The sequence below is a fragment of the Ovis canadensis genome, chromosome 19 (genome assembly GCF_042477335.2).
Source record: "Ovis canadensis isolate MfBH-ARS-UI-01 breed Bighorn chromosome 19, ARS-UI_OviCan_v2, whole genome shotgun sequence".
Taxonomy (NCBI): Eukaryota; Metazoa; Chordata; class Mammalia; order Artiodactyla; family Bovidae; genus Ovis; species Ovis canadensis.
Genome location: NC_091263.1, coordinates 36,313,049 through 36,337,807, shown reverse-complemented (window position 1 = coordinate 36,337,807; position 24,759 = coordinate 36,313,049). Strand labels below are relative to the sequence as shown.

Sequence of the window (24,759 nt, the reverse complement as noted above, 5' to 3'; positions counted from 1 at the left end):
AGTGTGGTTGTGGACAAACCTGTGTTTGATGAAAGAATTCTTTCCAAGAGACCTGGCTAAAGCAGGGCCAGGGCTTTGAAATAACTAGAACCTTTTATTTTATTTCATGGCTTCTGCCCTAAAGGTTGAGCAATTGTCTGGATTTCTTGTCTGTCTGGAGGCTAATTTTGGCTGAGGGAATGTTTGCTTGTGCCTTGAGGTGCATCACGTACCTAGTTGGTTTCCTCCAGTCTTTATTATTTATTTCTTCATGTATTTGAATAGGTACTTTTATTTCTTGAAAGTTCTTCCAACCTAATTTCTCTCCCCCTGAAGCCTACCCCTCCTTTCTGACCTTCTCTAGGATCATGGAGCATATATTCACAGACATAGGGTTTTTCTGTTTAAAAAATGAAATGATGCTCTTACATAATACTTTTTGGTGACGGGGAAGATTATTGGAATTTTTTTTTTTTTGATTTCCATGAACATTGTCATGTATACCAAAAACTTGAAAGAACAGTACAGCATCTACCCTTAGAATACTCTCAAGATTGATAATTACCATTCTGTATATTTGCTTTTTCCCTATGAATATATGTTTTTAAATTACAAACATCTCAGATGCTCTATGTAACAAATGAAGCTGTAAAATCATAGTGCTACTCCATTTCCTGCCTTAATTTTCTTCACATTACCAACCTCTAGAGGTAACAACTGTTGATGATTTGAGATTCATCTTTCCAGGTGTTTTTCTGTGTCCAGTTTATTTTAACAGTAAGAGAGCTCCAAGTTTTTTCAGTTGCCCAGAGTTCTATAAATCCAGCATATGAATAATATCTTCCCCTCTCAATCCAGTAGAAAGTGAAAGTGTTAGTCACTCGGTCACGTCCTACTCCTTGTAACTCCATGAGCAGTAGCCCGCCAGGCCCCTCTGTCCATGGGATTCTCCAGGGAAGAATACTGGAGTTGGGTTGCCATGCCCTTCTCTAGGAGATCTTCCTGACCCAGGAATTGAACACAAGTCTCCTGCATTGCAGGCAGTGGGACTCTCCCACAAAGCCCATCTTTCATTTCAGATTGGTACCTCTCCCGTGAAGGAGGACAAGGAAGCCTTTGCCATAGTGCCAGTCTCTCCTGCTGAGGTTCGGGATCTGGACTTTGCCAATGACGCCAGCAAGGTGCTGGGCTCCATAGCGGGAAAGCTGGAGAAGGGCACCATCACCCAGAATGAAAGAAGGTGAGGGCTCCCTGCAAGAACCGCATATGCTCGTTCTCACCCACCGTGGGTTTTAAAATCCCTGGCAGAGAGAGAAGTGCTCTGAAGAGCTTTGTGGAAGAGCGCCAGGCCTTAGCACTTAACGGGTGGCTTCAACTTGTGGTTTTCAATAGTTGCTCTCACTATTCTGAAGATCTCTAAACAGTTCAGATCTCCTTCTTTCTCTGTTTTCCTACCTCCGGCTTGGTCTTTGGAACTACCTTACTAAATATCAGTGGTGGAGGCTGTGTGTGTTGGCTACTCAGTCATGTCCAACTCTTTGCAACCCCATGGACTGTAGGCCGCCAGGCTTCTCTGTCCATGGGGTTCTCCAGGCAAGAGTACTGGAGTGGGTTGCCATTTGCTTCTGCAGGGGTTCTTTTCTACCCAGAGATTGAACCGGGGTCTCCTGCATTATCCGAGATAAATGTAATATCTGATTAAAATGTAGTGTCTACTATTTTGTGAAAGTGATAATCTTTTTTTTGGACAGTGAAATATTGTCTCTCTTCTACTCTTACTGGTAATTGACCTTAGTTGACAATTTCAAGGAAACTGGGAAGAATGGGTTTGCTTCTGTGTGACTGGTTGCTTAAGCCTGAAAGCTTCCACGGTGGTTTTGATTCTGTTAAATATCAAACACTTCCTGTGTCTAATTGCTTCTTTCCTCCTAAGATCTGTAACCAAGCTGCTGGAAGACTTGGTTTACTTTGTCACTGGTGGAACCAATTCCGGTCAAGATGTTCTTGAAGTGGTCTTCTCCAAGCCCAACAGAGAACGGCAGAAGCTCATGAGAGAACAGAATATTCTCAAGCAGGTCAGTGAGAGGTGACATACTGGGTTAGCTCTAGCAAGAATCCATATTGTCACTGGTCTTATTGAGGAATGTGGATGATTTCTACTGGGGAGGCTTGATCTGTTGATTAAAAAAAAAAAAAAAAACCAGACAATTTTTTAGAGCAGTTTTAAGTTCACAGCAAAAGTGAGTAAGAAGTACAAAGAATTCCCATACCTCCTACACACATACAGCGTCCCCCATTAGTAGCATCCCCACCAGAGGGGTACATTTGTTAGAACTGATAAAACTGCATTGACATACCACAATTGCTAGAAGTGTATAGTTTCCATTAAGGTTCACTCTTGATGTTGTACATGCTGTGAGTTTGAACCAATGTATTACAATATGATCCATCGTTATCATATCATCTAGTTTCATCACCCTAAAAATCCTGTCTGCTTTGTCCATTTGTCCCTCCCTTTCCCCCAACCCCTGGCAACTAACCATTGATCTTTTTATTATCTCCACAGTTTTGCCTTTTCCAGAACGTCATAGTTTACCAGTTAGAATCATACCCTGTGTACCTTTTTCAGATTGACTTTTTTTCACTTACTAAATTTCCTTCATCTTTTCACAGTTTGATCATTCACTTGATTGTTAACACACATATGGAATATCAGCTGTGTGAAAGTTTACCTTTTGGGAACTCCAACCAGAATTGCAGTTGACAGCTTTATTTTCCTCACAGATAATATGAAGGGCAGTGCATCCTTAAGCTTATTTAATATATCTGGGAGATCTGGAGTGTATGATAAACTCAGAAGGCCTTTAGAGGCTCTTATAAGGACCACTATAAATCACCAAAAAATCTTTCCATAAAGAATGAGTAGAAAACGAAGTTAGCTCACAGAAAATACATACATGGTGTAATTTGGTACAAATTTAAATAAACTAGAGTATAAGGGAATTAGAGGGAGGAAAGTAACAAGTCCGAGGGAGATGAAGCACGCAGAGATGTATACCACATAGTCCTCTAAAACTGCTGGAGATGGGGCCGCAAGCTTGGCTTGGAAATTGCTGGCCGCTAGAGCTGAAAGAAAAACGTGTTAGTTATAAGTCCTAGAGTTAGCCATAGGAACTTGGGTTTGAGATTTCTTTCTCCTTTTAAACTATGGTTGGACCAAATTTATTAATACTGCATCCTGTTTCAACAAGAGTTGCAAGTCTTGAATTCTGCCCTGCTGTTTGATGTGATGACTCCCAAGTTAGACCTCTGGTGCTCATGCTGTTTTACGCAATAGTGATTCCTATAGGGTCTGAAACTGTGATTTCAGTGGAGGAGCCTTTATTCAGCACTTGTGGTGAGCACTATGCTCATGAACTGACTGTATACTTTCATCTACTTTCATCATTATAACACCCCTGTGAGCTAGGTATTATTCTCTCCATATTACTGCTGGGAAAACTGAAGGTTACCTTGACCGTGATGTATACCTGTAGAAAAGTAATAAAAAAGTATAATTTTGACCTAGAATCAACTGATTCCAGAGTCTGTGCTCCCAGGCACTGCTGGGAACACCACATTTTCAAGTATTTGAGGACCAGTTATGTTCAGGAAGGCTGAGTTCACCGAGGAGCCTGTCCCAGTTGATCCAATGAACACAGATTTCAGGTTCAAGATCACTTAGATAGAGACTTTCCTGTGTAGTCCACCCACCCTTGAGGTTCTATTCTTTCCACAGGGAGGCTTAGCCGTTGAAACAGTAGGTGATGGCAGTTTTCATTCTTTTCACAAACAGATCTTCAAGCTGTTACAGGCCCCGTTCACAGACTGTGGTGATGGCCCAATGCTGCGTCTGGAGGAGCTGGGAGACCAGCGGCACGCGCCCTTCCGACACATCTGCCGCCTTTGCTACCGGGTCCTGAGACACTCCCAGCAGGACTACAGGAAGAACCAGGTGGGCTCTGAGGACCCTGGGGAGTGCCAGACAGCTTCCTCCCTCGAGTTCACTTTCCTCCATGAGTTTTAAGTGTCCCATGTATATATTTATTTAGTGGCTAGAGACTAGTTCATTGTTCAATTTGCTCTTCAAAAGGAAACAGATATTTTTGCAAGCCTGGGAAGATGCATGAGTGAGTTGAGAAGGATACATCAAAATTCTCCTATAGTGTCCTTGGAATGAGATTTTTTTTTTTAATGTTGATAGTACAAGTATAGTATTTTTTAAAACTTTTATTTTATATTGGATTATAGCTGATTAACAGTGTAGGGATAGTTTCAGGTGGGCAGCAAAGGGACTCAGCCATACATGACATATATACATTCTCCCCTAAACTCCCTTCCCATCCAGGCTGCCACATAACATTGAGCAGAATTCCCTGTGTTATACCGTAGATCCTTGTTGGCTATCCATTTTAAATATAGCAGTGTGTACATGTACCGTATTTCTTATGGCACATTTCTGGAAGGTGTAAGGGTGCAATGGTTCCATGTGCTTTTATGAGAAATGGAATGAAATCTTTTCTTCCTGCCCCATCCATTCCCTCCATCTCTGCTGGTAACTTCCTCTTTGTTTTGGTTCTGGCTCGTATTTAGACATTCTAAGTCATCATCTATTGTCATCACAAGTAAACACACAAACACAAACAATATAGTCTCTCTACGAGGTAAATATTTAAACCTCTGTGATGGTTCCAAACAACTGGAGATGCTGAGGAATCACTGTGTTTGTTAACTGGGAGCAATTTCACCACCCACCCCCACCCCGCCCTGGGGCAGGAGGACGTGTGGAAATGTCTGGAGATGCTATTGAGTGTCACAACTTGGGAATACTACTGGCATGAAGTGGATGGAGGCCACGGATGCTATTTAGCATCTGGGCAAGCCCAGCCCAGTCCCCCCACCCCCAACAAAGAATTATCCGGTCCAAGAAGTCAGTAGGTACTGCTGAGTTCAAGAAACCCTGCGTTCCATAAACTACTATAAGTGCACAGTGATGCTTCTTATAATATGGACTCCAGTCCCTGCAGTGTGTTACAAAAGATTTTGTTTTTAAGCTTTGACCGCCGCTATATCTGGCCTTTAAATGTAAACTGTTCTCTGTAGTGAAAGTTTTTTGTGTATCATCACACAGCTTTGGTCCTAAGCAGTGCTCTGAAGTATTAGATACAACTTTATTAGCAAGTATTGGGCTGGCCAAAAAGTTTGAGTTCTCCACAAGATGTTATGAAAAACCTGAACAAACTTTCGGCCAACCCAGTATTTCTAAATCATTCGCTTTGCCTTTAGCTACTGTTTAGATACAAAACATCACACACTGGTGATGCTGTGTTCATTCGTTAGCATAGGTTGCCGTCGGGCACTATGGTCGGTTTAAACCCCTCTTGTGTGTGAGTACCATACTTACACCATACTTGTGCTAAAGAGGTTTTATTCTCTTCCCATGAGGATGCGTCAGAGTCTGTAATGTGTGCCGGGACCTTTTGCTTGTACATCAGAGGACTAGACCAGTCCTTCTTGTTGCTGTTGCTATGGGTGTCTTGGCTTGGTTGTTTATGGACCCTGTGCCTTTTGGCAGTAGTACTGACATATCCCTGGGGGCTGATGAATTCTCAGACATGCATCCTTACTGAGTGAGGGCTGAAAAGTGGCCCAAGTCCACTCTGTTAGTCCTTAGTCACTTTTAAGATTTTGAAATTAATGAATTAAAATGAAACCAAGTTTCAAGGGCCTTTTGAGCTTTGAGCAAGCAGTCTGTCTTGGACAGGGAAAATATCTTTGAATAACAAAAGTACTTATAAGAGGCTTCCTGGCCTTCTGAAATATTTCAATGGGACATCATATCTGATCTCAAAAGAGAAGTCAGAGATGTTTCCATGTGTTCTGTGAATGTAATTGACTGGTTTACATATTCCTGGGCTTCCCTGGTGGTTCATCTGGTAAAAAATCTCCCTGCAATGTGGGAGACCTGGGTTCAATCCCTGAATTGGGAGATTTCCCTGGAGAAGGAACAGCTACCCACTCTAGTATCCTGGCCTAGAAAATTCCATGGACTGTATAGTCCAAGGAGTCACAAAGAGTTCAACTCAACTGAGTGACTTTCATTTCACTTCTTCACATGTTTACAACTACCCACTGACTTTAATTTTCATCCCAGATAAGGAAAACACAATGGAGTAATAACATTGTTCAAAATATCCAGGTAGACTTCACCATGTTTATTCAGCAACACAGGGCAGTGAGGCACAGTTTAATCCTCTTGAATGAGTAATAAAATCAGAGCTGGAAAACAACCCTTGACCTTTAGAAAAATAAGTCACCACATTAAAATTTATACTGTGGACTTAAGAAAATGCCCATCTATAAATACAGGATATGTTACTTAGTGATACCTGTGTGGCAGGTTTAGTAAACTAAAGGATGTGAGAGAGTTTGCGGCTGTCTCCCTGGGTTGGGAAGTTGGGGAAGGACACTCCCCTGTGATTTTCCTTACAGGGAGTAGCTCTCCTGGGGGCTGCTGCCCCTTCCCTTACTCTGCGCCTCACCACACTGTCCTCCTTGCTTACCTCTCTCTCCTCGCTTCGAAGGAGTACATAGCCAAGCAGTTCGGCTTCATGCAGAAGCAGATTGGCTATGACGTGCTGGCTGAAGACACTATCACCGCCCTTCTGCACAATAATCGCAAACTCCTGGAAAAACACATCACCGCGGCAGAGATTGACACCTTCGTCAGCCTGGTGCGGAAGAACAGGGAGCCCAGGTGAGGCGGAGGTGGGGTTGATCGGCAGGAGGTGCCTCTGTGTTTACGATGCAGTCTCTGAGCTGGTCATGGTGGGTTGTTCTGTTCTGTTTTAACTAGATGTCCTTTGTTTGGGCCTGCTAGGCCCCAGGTCTTGATTGAGCAGGTCTTGAGAGGAGCTTTGAGTCGTGAAAAGAGCGTGGTATGGAAAGGAGACCAGGGTAGAATCCTGGCTCCGCAGTTTACCAGGTGGTGACCTGGAGCTTTAATCTCATCTATCAGATAAGCTGTTATAAAAATTAAATGAAGATAAATACATGTGAAGTGCCTGGCACTTTGTAAGTGATAGCTGTCGACCCCTCATTCACTTTGTAGCACCCTGCTATGACCAGTCAGAACGTCCCCAAATATCAGTAAGTCTTTTGCACACATAGTTATTACCTGAGTGTTTGTATTTACAGTAGTGAATTCTGTCAATTCTATTGCATTCTTACAGATCCCACCCTCCCTGTATACTTTCTTCTCTCTTTTCTTGTTTTAATTAAGATCTACCCCATGTCAGGGGATGTGGGAACTAGTTTACAATGTGGATATTAGAAACAGTGATGCTAGAGAGCTGAAGGTGTTATTATGAAACTGACTCCTCCCACCTATTAAAAACAACTAACATCTTATGGACCCTCTCGTGTGCCAGGGACTGAACTGAGTAAGCACTTTACATGAATTAGTTCATTTAATCCTCAGACGAGCCCTCTGGGGTTAAAGGTTATCCATTTTTATCGATGAGAAAACTGAAACATGGTTAGGTTAAATAATTTCCCCCAAATAACAGTACATGTCAGAATGTAGCGGAGAAGAACCAGAACCAGGATTCTGATTTAGGCCTCAAACATCAGACCTCTCCCCTCTCTGGGTACCCAGCATCATCTTGGGTTGCTTGGATCTTACTTGGTTGCTTCTTCTTTTCATTTTTACCTCATCACCTCTTCCTCACAGCAGTCACTCGCATCCTTCTTCTTGTGCTTTTCTTTCTTTCTTTTTTCCCCTCCTTCCTTGCCTCCCTCCACTCTCTCCCTCCCTCCTTTCTCTTCCCGCCCTCCCATGTCTGGGTAACTGGTGATACCATGCACACTGAAACCCAAAGCCTCTGTGACTTGTGGTAAAGTAGCTTGGGTCTACCCTCTGGGGGGAGAGCCACGTCCTCAAGACCTAACCCTTGCTCTGGCTACAAAAAGCATTTGGTTTGGTTTCCTGTTTCTCCACAGATTCTTAGATTACCTCTCTGACCTCTGCGTGTCCATGAACAAATCCATTCCAGTGACTCAGGAACTGATATGTAAAGCCGTGCTGAATCCAACCAATGCCGACATCCTCATTGAGACCAAGTGAGTGGGGGTCGGGGAGTGACTATAAAGGTGAGAACGAGATTTAGATGGAGAGCGTGTGCCTTGGTGGTTGTCTGGGCCATGGGGAGTTAAACCCAGCCCCTTCGCTTCTGAAGTCAGGTTGGCTGGCCTATGATTACTTCATGCCAGCATCTTGATTAGAGGAGTTACTGGACTTGATTCTGCTGTGGTGGCCTCCTCTGTATGGTGATGTCACTGACTTTGCTTACTGAGTCGAAAGTGATGTGGGCTACTGGGGAGCATCTTATACACCCTTGATTTCATTTTAAGACGTGGAAGTTCTCCAGTTAGGATCCTCAGGTTTAAATTTTAAAGGAGGTAATTCATTGTCATTAAGGCATTGTAGGGAAGCACTTGTGAAATTACCACTATTCACAAAGTGTTCATTGGTCTACAGAAGTTTGGAAAGTAGTAGTTGATTCATTTGTGAAAGGGAAGCATATACTGCCAGTAACATATCAATGTTAAAAAAGAAATGTTTTTTAAAAACACTTATGCCCTGAACTTGCGATTTTTGTAGGGGAGGGGTCTCATGCATAACATAATTTTGAGCTTGGGCTGAAAGCTGACTTTCTCAACCTTGGCCTTTGACATTTGGGGCCCAGCAGTTCTGTGTTGTGGGTGCTGTCCTGTGCCTCACAGGAAGTGCAGCAGTCTTCCTGTGTGTACTTACCGGTTGCCAGCAGTACCTCTTCCATTTAGTTGGGACAACCAAAGATGTCTCCAGACATTGCCAAGCGTCCCATGGGGAGACACAGCCGCCCTAGTGGGGCACCCCTGAGCTAAAGTATATGAAGAAGTCGATGTTTGTCTCTCCCTGAGGTTCTGCCAAAGGGAGAAACGAAGTGGCTGTGTGTGTGTGTGTGTGTGTGTGCATGTGTGCGTGTGTGCGTGTGCGTATGCGTGCTGAAAGCCCAGCTGGAGTTCAAAGCACAAATATAGTTGATCAGCGACAAGCGAGGATTTCAGACATAATTAGTTTTCCCACCTCCTCCTACGTTTTCAGGTTGGTGCTCTCCCGTTTTGAATTTGAAGGCGTTTCTACTGGAGAGAATGCCCTGGAGGCAGGCGAGGATGAGGAAGAAGTATGGCTCTTCTGGAGGGACAGCAACAAGGAGGTTCGCAGTAAGAGCGTCCGGGAGCTGGCGCAGGATGCCAAGGAGGGCCAGAAGGAAGACCGCGACGTCCTTGGCTACTACAGGTGTGTAGGCCTGTGCACGGGCGCCCTGTGATGTCCTCTCATGAGACAGTCCATCAGAAAGACAAATGTGTCTTTCAGGAGTTTGTAGAGTGTGAGCTGTCAGTAATACTTACATAGTAGGGCAGTGATACCTGGGCATGGCTTGGTCACAAGGAAGCTGCGCGGTTGCATCAGCTCCTTCTCAGAGTTGTTGGTCTCTACACAGTGTAGCACGTGGATGTGGTTTGTGGTAGATACGAGTCAGGCTGTGGGGTCACCTCTCTACATACTGACTTTAAAAAACTTTTATGTTAGAGTCTAGCTGACTAATAATACGATAGTTGCATCACTGTCAGGGACGCAGCCATACATGTACATGTACCCATTCTCCCCCAAACTCCCCTCCCATCCAGGCCGCCACATGACTTTGAGCAGAGTTCCATGTGCTATACAGTGGGTCCTTGTTGGTTATCCATTTTAAATAAAGCAATGATACATACTAACTTTTTGACTTGGGTCTAGTTATCCACCTCTATGTCCCAGTTCCTTTACCTGCAAGACAGAGACAATGGTGCCAGCCTCTTAGAACTTTTACAGGCAGAGTTAAGAAATGTGCATGTGTATACACACCTCTCTTGATGTCTCTATCTGTATACACACACACACATCTGTTTCTGTATTAATGTATATGAATGTGATAAAAACCCTGAGTTCACATCACGACTTTCAGCTCCACTCCAGCACCGTAGGGTTATTCTCATCTTCACCCTCTCTATCCACAACTCCTTCCTCGGACAGCGAGAACCTGCCGTGTTGATTGGTTTCCACCCCCATCCTGGTGTTTCCTTGGTCCCAGCTGTAAGACCTGTTGACTCTGCCACCTCAAGGGAAGGGAACCAGTAAACACTTTAAAAAGAAAAGAAAACAGGAGATGGATAGAGTAGTGCCAGCGTCATTTTTTAATAAAAGCAAAACTTGGCAGTTGCAGTGCCCTTTGTGACCCTCCTGTAGTTTGTTCTCTCCATTCACGCAGATGGTGGGTGACCTTCCACGCTCTATGTATGTTTATATTTTACATTTCTGTGCATTCATAAATAACACATAGTATTTTATTCAGCCTTAAAATTTTATATAAATGGTTCCATACTCTGAGTTTTTCTCTGAAACCTGCCCTTTTAATTCAACATTGAGTCTGAAATGGATTCACGCTAATGGTGGTAGGTCCGTTTCTTTAATTTTGACTGCTGAATGTTATTCCATTTATTACTGTGCCAACATTTTCTTTTCTCTTTGAATTCATTGTGTGCCACAATTTAGTTCTTCGTGTCAGGGAACATCATTGTTCAGATTGGTGCTGCGCATGTGTAGGAATTTCCATTCCATACCAGGAAATTATGAGATTGGGGCATATGCGTATTTTAAACTCATTAAGCAATCCTAGATTGGATACTTTGGTGCACACTCTCACCAGTTGTAAATGAGAGCTTTTGCTTGTCTTTGCGCTCTCTGAATATTGTGACACTCTTTAATTTTTGTTGATGTTATGAGTATGTAATTAGACCAAGTTTGGAACTTCACAGAGATCACATGTAATTGGGTGAGGAGGAAACCTTAAGACATTTTGAGGAGTCCCCTACTTTTTCCACTATGTTTTTCACATGTGTGTGAAGTCAAAGAGCAGAGCTGTATGAGATAAGACCCCGAAAGTGTCATAAAATTTCTAAGTAGACTCAGTGAAGGTCTGAAACCTTTACCATTTCCTTTGTGGTCTTTAATGTGCTGTATAAAAGCCAAACTAAAGTAGGGCTTCCTTGCTGGTCCAGTGGCTAAGACTCTGAGCTCCCAATGGTGGAGGCCTGGGTTTGATCCTTGATCAGGGAACTAGATCCCACATGCCACAACTAAGAGTTTGCATGCCACAGTGAAGACTGAGAATCCTTTGTGCCCCAACTAAGACCAGGCACAGCCAAATAAATATTTTTTAAAAGGCATAACTAAGGAAATAGATAATCGTTTTCACCCTAATGAAAATGATTTTTCATTTTTTCTCCCCCATCTTATAAAATATGGGCAAAATGGAATCAACTAGCCATGTAGGTACTCCCACATGGGATAGACATGTGTGACTGTTGGCATAGCTTGAACTGTTCTTTTTTCTGCCGGATACAGAAGCCAGACTTGGGTGTACACAACCAGGTGAAGAGTGTTGATGTACAAGTTCACGTGGCCATATACCAGTCCTATGAGATCTGGGCCCCTCCTCTGACTCCTGCTGTGTGTTTCTGGAAGTGTGAGCTCTCTGCAACTTTCCTTTTCTCAGGTACCAGCTGAACCTCTTTGCGAGGATGTGCCTGGACCGCCAGTACCTTGCCATCAACGAGATCTCGGGCCAGCTGGACGTGGATCTCATTCTCCGCTGCATGTCCGACGAGAACCTGCCCTACGACCTGCGGGCGTCCTTCTGCCGTCTCATGCTCCACATGCACGTGGACCGAGACCCTCAGGAGCAGGTCACCCCCGTGAAATACGCCCGCCTCTGGTCTGAGATCCCCTCCGAGATTGCCATTGATGAGTGAGCCTGGCTTCTTTGCCCTGTTAAGACTTCATATTGCTTTAAAATGTCTTAGCTGAAGTGTTCTGTGTAGCAGAAGACAAAGGCCTTATGGTCAGGTTAAGTCTAGTTCAATCAGAGAAGAAAGACTGTCTTTTTTTTTTTTTAATGAAAATGTAATTAAGGATAGCAAGCATTATTTCTTCCCTCAAGAAGGTAAAAGATGGTATGATTGCCCTTTTATACCTTGTTTGTCTGTTTTATTCAGCAAATACTTAAAGTGTCTCCTGCCTGCCAGGCTTAAAGAATCTATCTGGGAATAAACAAGAAAAGCATATTGGACTTAGTGGTTTGCTGGTTAAGACTCTGCACTTCCAACTGTGGGGGTGTGAGTTTAATTCCTGGTCGGGCAACTAGGCTCCCACATGCTGTGTGACGTGGCCAGAAAAGAAAAAAAAAAAAGAAAACTATGTTTACACTAGTGGGGAAAGACAGACAATAACTAAGATAAAGGACTAAAATATATACGTTAGTGGTCGTTGCTGAGCAGGGAAAGTAAATAGGGACAAGATGGTGGGAAGTGTTGGGGTGGGTGGTTCTGGCTTTAGGGGCTAAGCAAACAGGGAAAGCCTCACTGGGAGGAACTTGACCTTTGATTGCCTTTTCTTTCTCCTTTCCTTTCAGCTACGATAGTAGTGGAGCCTCCAAAGATGAAATTAAGGAAAGGTTCGCTCAGACCATGGAATTTGTGGAGGAATATTTAAGAGATGTGGTGTGTCAGAGGTTCCCTTTCTCTGATAAGGAGAAAAATAAACTTACGTTTGAGGTAACTCATGGTGAAGTGATCTGTATGTTTTGTAAGAAACATACATGTGGTGAATTAAATCGTGTAAAATGATAGAACATTATGTATGCTCTGTACGTTGTATTAAAAGTGACAGGAAAGAAACCAGACTGTGCTTAGGATCTGTCATAGATTAATCGTTTGAGGGACACAAATCCTTATTACCTTTGAGTTGAATATTTTTCTTTGCAACCACTTTGCCTTTTTAGGAGTTAGATTTCCAAGCATTGCAATGTTATCTGTCCTTGTTGGGTGTACCTTGGCTTGCCCTCTATTATCTTTGGGAAGCTACACAGACCTAGTGATGAGGTTGGTTTTTTATTCACCAGTCATCAGAACAGATCAGCAGCTTTGCAGGTTTCCATTTCTTATTTTTTCTCCTTATGAAACTAAATTAAATTTGATCAGAAACTGCAAGTAAATTAAATGACTTCTCTTATGGTAAAGAAGGTCAGAATCAGTCATTTATAAAATAGTCCACCTGAAATGGAACTGAAGGATACTGTTTAATTAATCCATCTCCCTCCTCTCTCTTTTAAATACAATAGGTTGTCAACCTAGCTAGGAATCTCATATACTTTGGTTTCTACAACTTCTCTGACCTTCTCCGATTAACCAAAATCCTCCTGGCCATATTGGACTGTGTGCACGTGACCACAATCTTCCCCATCAGCAAGATGGCGAAGGGAGAGGAGAATAAAGGTGAGAACAGTGTGGAGAAGCTGAGGAGGGGGGCTCTGATGGTGCCCACACGTGGGGACGCACTTGCCCCTCCTCCTGTCTCTGCCATGCTTACCACGTGATGTCGCATTACCACGTGATGTCACATCCTTTCTTCGTCCTTTTCTTGACTTTACGAACATTTTCAGATATAAATAAAAGTGGAAAGAAGAGTAGAGTGGACACCTATGGACCCATGACTCAGAGTCAATGATTATTAACACTTTGCTGTAGTTTTTACATTTGTAAATGAAGTTGCATATTCCACTGCACCATTTGAAAGTTGCCTCACAGCTGGAAGCTTATGTGCTTTCACTGTTCTTGATGTGCCGTGATGATCTGTGCTTATGTTCGTATGTGAGTAAATGAAATCCAGACTGTGTCTGGGTAGCCTGTTTCCAATTTGTGAGTAGGAAAATCTGCCTTGATGTGTTTGTTTTTCTCCTCTGTTTTAGTGTCGTAGTGGACACATACTAGGTACTCACATGTGGATTATTGTTCAGCTAGTCTCTCCAGCTGGAATAGAAAAAGTACGTCTACTTGCATCCTACTGCCTGTTAGGGCCTGTGCTCAGTCATTCGCCACGTGATCCTGTCAGTTGAGCTGGGTTTTCTCCTTCTATAGTGGAATAAACTGACCCTCACGGGTGGCACAGTGCCCTCAAGATCAGGTGGCTGTTGGTGCAGCACAGGATGTACGTCTTGTTAACTCCTGTGTTTCTAGTTCTGTGCACAGCAGCAGGCATGCAGTGGGTGGCCATACAATTGGGCGGGTGATTTAACACATAAAATTGCTCCTTAGGGCAGTTTCAAAGCCCACGCTCTTTCACCTACTTCCTTAAACCCTGAATTTTTTTTTTTTGCCACTTTATTTTTTTATTGAAGGATAATTGCTTTACAGAATTTTGTGGTTTTTACATCAAACATCAATAAGAATCAGCCATAGGTACACCCATGTCCCCTCCCTCCCGAACATCCCTCCCATCTCCCTCCCCATCCCACCCTTCTAGATTGTCGCAGAGCCCCTGTTTGAGTTCCCTGAGTCATACTTCCAATTCCTATTGGCTATCTATTTTACATATGGTAATGTAAGTTTCCAGGAAAAGGCAATGGCACCCCACTCCAATACTCTTGCTTGGAAAATCCCATGGATGGAGGAGCCTGGTGGGCTGCAGTCCATGGAGTCTCTAAGAGTCGGACATGACTGAGCGACTTCACTTTCACTTTCATGCATGGGAGAAGGAAATGGCAACCCACTCCAATATTCTTGTCTGGAGAATCCCAGGGATGGAGGAGCCTGGTGGGCTGCCATCTACGGGGTAGCACAGAGTTGGACACGACTGAAGCGACTTAGCAGCAATGCAAGTTTCCATGTTACTCTCTCCATACATCTCACCCTCTCCTCCCCCTCCCTGTGTCCACAAGTCTGTTCTCTATGTCTGTTTCTCCATTGCTATGCTGAATCACTTCAGTCGTGTCCGACTCTGTGCGACCCCATAGACAGCAGCCCACCAGGCTCCCCCGTCCCTGGGATTCTCCAGGCAAAAACACTGGAGTGGGTTTCCATTTCCTTCTCCAATACATGAAAGTGAAAAGTGAAGGTGAAGTCACTCAGTTGTGTCCAACCCTCAGCGACCCCATGGATTGCAGCCTTCCAGGCTCCTCCGTCCATGGGATTTTCCAGGCAAGAGTACTGGAGTGGGGTGCCATTGCCTTCTCTGGTTTCTCCATTGCTGCCCTGCAAATAAATTCATCAGTACCATCATTCTAGATTCCATACATATGTGTCAGTATATGATATTTATATTTCTCCTTTTGAGTTACTTCACTCTGTATAATAGGCTCTAGGTTTGTCCACCTCTTTAAAACTGACTCAAAAGCATTCATGTTTATGACTGAGTAATATTCCCATTGTGTATATGTACCACAGCTTCTTTATCCATTCATCTGTCAATGGACATCTAGGTTGCCTCCATGTCCTAGCTATTGTAAATAGTGCTACAGTGAACATTGGGGTACATGTGTCTTTTTCAATTTTGGTTTCCTCAGGGTATATGCCTAGGAGTGGGATTGCTGGGTCATATGGTGCTTTTATTCCTAGTTTTTTAAGAAATCTCCATACTGTCTTCCATGGTAAGCCCTGAAGTTTTGATAGGTATTAACCCATCAGGTTCCCAGGGTCATAGAATGTATTGGGACAGAGACATGTGAAATGACTTGTCCTGAAGAGCCTCTGTCCCTGGCCAGGTGTGCCCCAGAGTGTGCTCCAGGGGTCTGTCGTGACCGGGGTCTGTCGTGACCAGGGTCTGTCCTGGCCCTTCCTAGGCAGTAACGTGATGCGGTCCATCCATGGGGTCGGAGAGCTGATGACCCAGGTGGTGCTCCGGGGAGGAGGCTTCCTGCCCATGACACCCACGGCCACCGCCCCTGAGGGCAACGTGAAACAGGCCGAGCCGGAGAAGGAGGACATCATGGTGATGGACACCAAGCTGAAGATCATTGAAATACTCCAGGTAATCATGGGCCAGAAGTAGGGGCAGGAGTGTGCTTCACAGGGGGGCATCTGTGTGCAGTGGCCGTGCTTTGATGGAGCCCCAGGCTTTTGGGAAGAGAGTGGAGGTAGATCCTCGGGTGCCATTTCTGAACTGGCCCTCTTACTGCTTGTCATCTCCTGTCCGTCCCCCACACGCCCTGTCCTGCCAGCCATGCCAGACGGCCAGCAGCTACCCTCGCTTTCCCTCATCGTTGGTCTCTGCTGTCAGCCATACTGTCCGTTTGCTCAGAATTCACTCACACTCTGTCCGTAGCTGAGATCCCTGCTTTTTGTTCATAACTCAGTTCAAAGTTCCATAAAGTTTGTAACTCCTCCCTCAAGCCTTCCCTTTCTCCCTTCTTCATCCATTACTATATTCAACGAATACTTCTTGATACTGATTCCATGCCAAGTACTTTTAAGCACTGAAAATCCAGCAATGAATAGAGTCATTCCCGCTTACATTTTGATAGGGGGCATAAGCGCATAAGGGCTTCCCAGGTTGCACCAGTGGTAAAGAATCCTTGCCTGCCAAAGCAGGAGACAAGAGAGATGGGGGTTCGATCCTGGGTCGGGAAGGTCCCCTGGAGGCGGGCATGGCAGCTCACTCCAGTAGTCTTGCCTGGAGAATCCCATGGACAGAGACACCTGGTGGGTTATAGTCCAAACAGTCACAAAGACTCAGACATGACTGAAGCAACTTAGCACACAAAAACACATAGGCATATAACAGTGTATGTACCAAGGATGTTAAAGTATAAAAGAGAGCCAAGACTGTTTGGAGGCCCTTGTGGGTACATGTTTTGATGAAATTGTCAGAGAAGGTCTTCCCATTCAGAGAGCAGTGAGGGAACTCATATTTAGGGAAAGAGTCTCTGAGACCCCGAGAGGGAATAATAAATGCAGAGACCCGAGGTGGAAGCACAGTTGGCAAGTCTGGAAACAGGTCAAGGTCAAGAAGGAACGGGAGAAGATGAAGTGGGAAGTCAGGGCATAAAATTGTCCTGAGTGGATTTGCTGTAAAGATGCACAGAGAAAAGTCGGTGGTAGGGGCTGCAAGGTGATTGTTGGTCATATTTAAGTTAAGGGATATCAGCAAGATTGTATGCTGAATGGAAGTGATCATGTTGAGAGGGGGGACTTACTGAAAAAGAGGAGAGAGGATAATTGTAGAAGCAAAGTCCTGGCCTAGGGAAGAGGGGATGGAAGCTCTCTGCTTCCTATGCGAACCTTCCAGCCTTCCAACAAATTATGTTTTCCTCTTTCTGCTCCCTGGGAGTTTTTAATTCATTAACAAAATTAGCTGCTCCTTAATGAAAAGAATGCTGTAGTCACCTTTCTCTTTTATCCCACACTGCCTGATCTCAACCCCAGAAAGGATGGAGGAGATGAGGAGCTGAGATGGAGGGGAGAAATATGCATATTTACAGATGGAAGGATTTTTTAAAATTCTAAAATCACAGTTAACTGATGGTTTGAAAGCAACAGTGGAACTCCTCAAAATAATTACTGAAGCCAATAAAGAACGATTTAAGTACAGGGAACTCATTGAATTTATGTCTGAGCAAAAGTAGGGAAAGATTTCAAAGATTTCAGGCCGTGGCGTACAGGTCCCAAGTATGTGGATGTCATGTGTGTTTATCAGAATTGATGTGATGTGAAAATTGGTTACATCTTGAGGTCTACTCACTGTAGTGATTACTGTAATAATCTGAGAACATTTAATTGATGGATTCTTTCAGCAAATACTTACTGATCTACAACATGCAGGCACTTTGCCTGGCTAGATGAGGGGCTGTATGAGGAAAGCACAGACAGTTTGGACAGGGCCTCTGTCTCCAGGGTGTTTAAAGTCTAATAGGAAAAGGAGGTATGATGAAGCTGTGTGTACATGGAAATAAAGCCATGAGAAAAACATTCTGATATACTGGTGGGTCTGGTGATCCCGTTTAGTAAGGACCAAAGGAGATTTTAAAGAGGAGGTAAGATTTTATCTGAGCCTTTAGCCATGGACAGGTGTTGTATAGAAACAAGGGGCTGTTTTCAGACGGGTGGAGTAGGTTGAGTCAGTAAGCCCTTCTCCTTGGGCAGGGGCGTGGCGTGTGCTGAAAGGAAGTTATCAGAAATGAGGTTGGAAAGGCAGACTCTGGAAAATTTTGGGTGCCTGAAGTGTTAGGACTTGATTCTGGGGGAGCCTTTGACTGTTCTCAAGCGGGGAGCTAACCTAAGAAGAAACACCTTTGGGAGGTAGACCTGGTAATTTGGTAGTGTAATGACGGAGGTGGGAGGGAGCGGCTGTGAGCAGGGTGAAATGCAGCAGGGGAGAGGTCCTGAGGAGTGGCAGAGACAGAGCCAGCAGGGCTTCGTCATTGAGATGTGTGTGTGCGCGCGCGCGCGTGCGTGGAAGGTCCCGAGACTGACTGGGGGCAAGAGAAGCCAGGCAGAATGGACAGTTCGTTTGGTACAGTCCTGAGTTTGAGACACCGGGAGGACCCTGAAGGGGATGCCCAGTAGTCAGTCAGGAAGTGTAGACCAAGAGTTTAAAAGATAGGGACTTCCCTCATGGTCCAATGGTTAATACCCCGTGCTTTCACTGCTGAGGGCCTGGGCTCAATCCTTGGTCAGGGAACTAGAATCCAACAAACTTCATGGTGCAGCGGGGAACAAAAACTTGGAAGATAAACCAAGAACCTGTTGCAGTCTCGAAGAGGTGACCACAGTCCTGGGATTGGGTAAACTCGCCAGGAGGGTGGGGCAGAGATGAGAGAGAAGAGACGGTCGGTAAGGTCCTTTTACAGTTTCGAGTCGTTGACTGATCTTTGTTTTTTGGCTCCAGCCACAATCATGGAAAAAGCATCCTTGTGTTGGAGCGGATGGGGAGGGAGCACAGGGAGTGAAAGAAGAGGGAGCCCAAGAGTTTGTATCTACATCAAAGAAAACAGTCATTCATAGAGAATAAAGAGCCAAGCTAATTCTCAGTACGGAAAACGCATTTTTCTCTGTCAGTTCACTTAAAAGCAGCCAACTCCGCCCTTGTTAAGACTCAGCGTCGGCATTCGATACTTGCTGAAATAAAGTAATGTTTTATAGAGGATGGAGTGGGAAGTGAGTGATTTATTGTTCTGATTATTAAATTAATTGCCGGGATGCTGAAGTTTTTACTAGAAGCTTAAGGTGCTGTGGGCAGAATTGATATATCCCATGCAAGTCTTTGAAGACTGTTGAAATCTTAAGCCAAATATTTGGCTCACTTAGTGTTTAAGGTAATTGGTGCAGCAGATACCAGGCCCAGCCAGAGTGCAGCGGTTTGGCGGGGTGTTCCAGGTGGTATGCTAATGTAACCAATCTGTTTCCATTTCCACTTGAATCTCTAGTTTATTTTGAATGTGAGGTTGGATTATAGGATCTCCTGCCTCCTGTGTATATTTAAGCGGGAGTTTGATGAAAGCAATTCCCAGACTTCAGAAACATCCTCCGGAAACAGCAGCCAAGAAGGACCAAGTAACGTGCCAGGTGAGCGATGCCAGGATGGGATTTCTGCCGTGAAATGGGACCCGGGTCTACTGAAAGCTGAAAGTCCAGAGAGTACGTTCTAGAACAAGGATAAAATGTGAATATATTTGAAGGTGACTATATTTTAGAAAACATCCTGGGAGTTACCCATTTGGGGCAAACAAATAATTGCAAGAGCCCAGATTCCTTCTGGAGTAGATCTTATTTCTTCCATCTTTGAGTGTCTTAGTCGTAAGACAGCTGAGGGTTCTAATGTTACGGTTGTGTGAAAGACTGGAAAAAAAAAAACACCCAAAACAAAATTCTCCGAGAAAATTGACTGTCCGCTAGCAGCTTTTACTCTGGGTAGAAGTTTTTCCCTGCCCAGGATATAGTGGTGATGGATAAGAGAAAGATAGTAGTAGAAATAAGCCCACCTAGCAAGGTCTGAGGCTCCTTGGAAGGAGGTAGTGCCTCTCACAAGGGGTCATGCACTGAGTCGAAACCTGGAGCCAGTGGACAGTGTGATCCAGGTTGACCTGGCTTCAGAGCTTTTCAGTAAAAGAAGCTGGAAAACTTGAGGTTAATCCATGAGCAGAGGCAAGGGTGTTTGGGAGGGAAGTTCACAGGCAGCACGTTTTCATTCCTTCCTGCATCTGAAGTTCTCTTCTCTCTAACTCTTCAGGTGCTCTTGACTTTGAACACATTGAAGAACAAGCTGAGGGCATCTTCGGAGGAAGGAAAGTATATTTTCAGTTGCTGTTCTGTAGGTGGTTCTGAGATGGAGGAGGCTCCTCTCTATTAGCTCTCAAAGACTTCTCCTTGGACTCAGAAAGGTTTAGTCCTTGGGTTTAGGTTGTTTGCCTGCTCACTTTATAACTTCTAGAACTCAGGTCAGAGTGATCTTAGTTGGCTTCGTATATGTGTTTCCTGCCTACAGCAGAAAGAATTGAAGAAGGTTTCCCAAAGTATACACATTACAAGACTTTCTTAAACAGTGAGGAAATAATGTTGAAAGAAAGAGGGGGCTCAAAACAGAGTGCAGAAAGCATGCTCATGGGTGCTACTGGGCTGCAGGCACCCCCAAGCTCTTTAGAAGCCAAGCAGCAGCAAGAATAAAAACAGGCATGCAGTTCTTTCATTGTCTGTAGCCTGAAATTGATGTGTGAACCCTTTCCTAAAAGATGAGATTGCTCACTGTTGACTGTAAACATCATTATGAGACTCAAATCCCTATACGACTCAAACACCTGCAAACTTGGTATAAACACCCTGTATGTATAACTCTTGGTATATGCACATTTGCTTCAGTTAAGTATTGCTTTTGACAATCAAAACTTAATGGATTAAGGACTTCCCTGGTGGTCCAGTGGTTAAGAATCCATCTGTCAGTGCAGGGGATGCAGGTTCAATACCTGTTCGGAGAAGATTCCACATCTCATGGGGCATCTAAGCCCCATGTGCTGCAGCTACTGAAGTCCACTCTCTGGAGCGTGAGAGTCACAGCTACTGAGCCCATGCTCGCACATGGTAACAAAGACCCAGGACAGCTAAAGAAAAATGGATTAAAACTGTCATTTTATTGCCTCTCACAACCCTGTGGTTGACTGGGGCTCAGCTAGATGGTTCTTCTGCTGATCACTGTTGGGTCTGTCATGCAACCACAGTAGCTAGTGATTGGGGTTGGCACATCCATGTTGCTTTCTTTGCATTTCTGGCTCCTTGGAGGCGATGCCTTTAAGGCTGGGACTTCTCTGTCTTTGCACGTGGATATTTTGGGCTTCTGCATAGCTTGGTAACTGGCTCTATGTGCGAAGGCCCCAAGAGGCTAGACCAACAATGCACAAGCACTAAGCAAGCATCTGCTTGCATCATGTTGCTAATGTCCTATTGGTCCAAGCAGATCACCTGGCTAAGCCCAGTGTCAGTGTGGGAGGAACCTACATAAGGGTGTTTAGACCAGAGAGGGTGAACTGATGTTCACTGTCTTAGTGCTGAATGTCATTGTGAAATTTGAGTCAGCAGCATTACTTACTCTATGGAAAAGATTGCTGTTCCGAAACTCAGGGAGTTTTGAGTTCAGCCTGGTGCCACTTCAATCTGCTGGGCGGTGTCTTGGCTCTCTACTGCTTTTCTGGTGTTGAAGGGCTATGAAAGCTTCTTTACACCTTTCTGGAGCGCATAGTGCAAACAGAGGATTTATGTACTAAGTCCTATCTAGGCCTCCCTTGCTGGTCTGCAGCTATGAAGGTCTCAGCATTTGACCTTCATTTGATTGTAAACACAATACAGGCCCAGACCCTCAGTGACAGTGCTCAGGTTCACGGTGGCCTGCCCTTAGCACCAGGACTTGCTTATTAAATTTTTGGTTGTGTAAGTAGCACACAATCAACGTAGCGTAGATATTGGGAGAAGCCTTGGTAATATACTGATTTACCCCAGCTAGGAAGCTAGAAAAGCACTGAGTGGGGATGACTCAAGGCAACACTTCTCAAAGTGGGGCCTGTGGGACCAAACTACTTGCTGCCAGCTTGAGACAAGATAAGTGAATCTTTGGGCACCTTCATGGCAACTGGGGGGCTTCTCAGATGGTGCAGGTGGGCTTCTGTCATAGCTCAGTCGGTAAAGGATCTGCCTGCAGTGCAGGAGACCTGGGTTCGATTCCTGTGTCGGGAAGATCTCCTGGAGAAGGAACGAGCAACCCACTCCAGCATTCTTGCCTGGAGAATCCGATGGACAGAGGAGCCTGGCGGCCTGCAGTCCATGGGGTCACAAGAGTCAAATACGACTTAGCGATTAAACCACCACCATACCTGAATGGTCTAGTGATTTCCCCTTTTTCCAGGTGGTGCAGTGGTAAAGAATTTGCCTGTCAATGCAGGAGATGCACAAGGCAGGTTCGATCCCTGGGGGTGGTGAAGACCCCCTGGAGAAGGGAACGGCCACCCACTCCAGTATTCTTGCTTGGAGAATCCCATGGACAGAGAAGCCTGGCAGGTTACAGTCCATGGGGTCGCAAAGAGTTGGACACGACTGAGCGCACACATTTGTTGGCCCCTGTGACCCCATCCAAGTGCACGATTGGGGATATGGTACAGGCTAGACCTTGAAAACCTGTCCCTCCACCACAGATGGTTTCTTGGCACTAGCATCTTAAATAAAAAACAAACTAGTAACTCTGGAGAAACACAACTGTGCACGGCTCTGAAACCATGGGGGTGCCCAGCAGCAGAACATCTGGTGGGAGAGTTTGCAAAGCCAGGCCTGTCACTGTGGGAAGGCGGGGACTTTGGTTAAACATTTGGCAGCTGTGACACCATAACTGTCCCCTCCCCTCGGAATACAGTTGAAGATGAAACAAGATGGTATTGTTAAAGGAGTTATTTAATAGCCAGGTCTGCTGAGATCGGCCATAGAGTGGGGGATCTCGCCAAGTGAGGTGTGTCTGGGCCCACGGCTGCGGGTGGGGGCGTCTGTGGCTCACGTTACCTCTCCCCTCAGTGAGGAGAACACCCCGCTGGACCTGGATGACCACGGCGGCAGAACATTCCTCCGAGTCCTGCTCCACCTGACGATGCACGACTACCCACCCCTGGTGTCGGGGGCCCTGCAGCTTCTCTTTCGGCACTTCAGTCAGAGACAGGAGGTCCTCCAGGCCTTCAAACAGGTAGCTTGGGTGGCCGTGTGTGCACACGTGTGTGTGTGTGTGGGTTATTGGTGGTGGGGTCGTCATCTGTCTGAGAGGGTATTGAGTGCCCCTGGTCGATTGCATTCGTTCAGGTTCAGCTGCTCGTTACCAGCCAAGATGTCGATAACTACAAGCAGATCAAACAAGACCTGGACCAGTTGAGATCCATCGTGGAGAAGTCAGAGCTCTGGGTGTACAAAGGGCAGGGCCCCGACGAGGCCATGGATGGCGCATCTGGGGAAAACGAACATAAGAAGACAGAGGTGGGTGACACGCAAGTTAGGTTGCCGGAGGAGATGCGTGGGCTCCTGGAACAAGTGAACGTCCTCCTCTGGTTTTAGGTAAAAATGTAGATGCTAGGATGGGCTGGGATCTCAAGAGGTCTGCGTGTTACCAGGGTGATAGCCATTCTCCCAGGAAGTATAGCACCAGGTGCCCCTTGCAGACTCTCCTGGGCACCAGGTGCCCCTTGAAGAATGGACCTGTTCTCCAGCTATGCCTGGCCCAGCATCCTTTCCCAATCAGTGAAATAACATCCGTCACGGGGAGCTGAGTGTGAGCAAGGGATTGACTCGGGCATAAACCTAGCAGGACAGCTAGCTAGTGCTAGTTCTCAGCCACTCAGTTGTGTACTCTTTGTGACCTTGTGGACTGCTGCCCACCAGGCTTCTCTATCCATGGGATTCTCCAGGCAAGAATACTGGAGTTGGTTGCCATGCCCTCCTCCAAGAGATCTTCCGCACCCAGGGATCAAACCCACATTTCTTGTGTTTCCTGAATTGGTAGGATTCTTTACCACTAGCGCCACCTGGGAAGCCCCACGGTGGCTGGAAAACACTGAAAAAATTCCTATTCCTTCCAAGATTGTGATCTAACCCTAACAAATGGACAGGAACCCAAGAGTTGTGCAAACCCCAGTCACGTTCGTTTTGGTTCCTAGGAGGGGAATAACAAGTCACAGCAGCATGAGAGCACCAGCAGCTACAACTACAGGGTGGTCAAAGAGGTATGTGCCCTCCCCTGAGCCTTTCCCGTGGTGCGAAGTTTAACAGAGGGAAAGAGGACCTCTGAGGCCAAGTGCATAGGTCTCAGTGTCAGGCCTCAGTCCGCATCGTGTGTGTCTGCTCTGTTTCCTCACCTTGTATGGGGGCTGCCAGCACCTATACTTCTGAAGGCTTACAATTGAAGAAGAGTGAAGTGGTAAAATTATCAATGATTTATCTTGATTGCTGACATGTAGTATCACCAATGAGAACCGTAGTTTTTTAGAAATCTTTGCATAGGATGCTTCGAAGTTGAGAGGTTGGAAGTTTGGTGTTTTTTTTACCCCAGAACAAATTCTTCCCAAGTTTTTGGCAGTGGTGCTGAGTCATACCTTTTTTGTTGTTGGTTAGTGGCTAAGTCATGTCCAGCTCTTTTGCAATCCCATGGTCTGTAGCCCACCAGGCTCCTCTGTCCATGGGATTTTCCAGGCAAGAACACTGGAGTGGGTTGCCATTTCCTTCTCCAGGGGATCTTCCCGGACCAGGTACTGAATCTGCGTCTCCTACATCGGCAGGCAGATTCTTTACCACTGAACCAACAGGGAAGCC

At 45.3% G+C, this 24,759-nt stretch overlaps 1 protein-coding gene across 3 annotated transcripts in view; it reads left to right on the top strand.

Moving 5' to 3' along the window:
* The window catches only part of ITPR1 (inositol 1,4,5-trisphosphate receptor type 1), a 348,152-nt gene that overhangs the window by 163,529 nt on the left and 159,864 nt on the right, over window positions 1-24,759 (top strand). For all 3 annotated transcript variants that reach the window (XM_069561814.1, XM_069561813.1, XM_069561815.1), the window contains 15 exons: window positions 1,059-1,219; window positions 1,913-2,054; window positions 3,815-3,973; window positions 6,603-6,775; window positions 8,020-8,139; window positions 9,167-9,361; window positions 11,661-11,912; window positions 12,576-12,717; window positions 13,284-13,437; window positions 15,780-15,967; window positions 19,362-19,500; window positions 20,165-20,219; window positions 22,981-23,146; window positions 23,260-23,430; window positions 24,108-24,173. In XM_069561814.1, coding sequence (XP_069417915.1) covers window positions 1,059-1,219; window positions 1,913-2,054; window positions 3,815-3,973; window positions 6,603-6,775; window positions 8,020-8,139; window positions 9,167-9,361; window positions 11,661-11,912; window positions 12,576-12,717; window positions 13,284-13,437; window positions 15,780-15,967; window positions 19,362-19,500; window positions 20,165-20,219; window positions 22,981-23,146; window positions 23,260-23,430; window positions 24,108-24,173 — 2,283 coding nt within the window. The remainder of the gene's footprint in view (window positions 1-1,058; window positions 1,220-1,912; window positions 2,055-3,814; window positions 3,974-6,602; window positions 6,776-8,019; window positions 8,140-9,166; window positions 9,362-11,660; window positions 11,913-12,575; window positions 12,718-13,283; window positions 13,438-15,779; window positions 15,968-19,361; window positions 19,501-20,164; window positions 20,220-22,980; window positions 23,147-23,259; window positions 23,431-24,107; window positions 24,174-24,759) is intronic.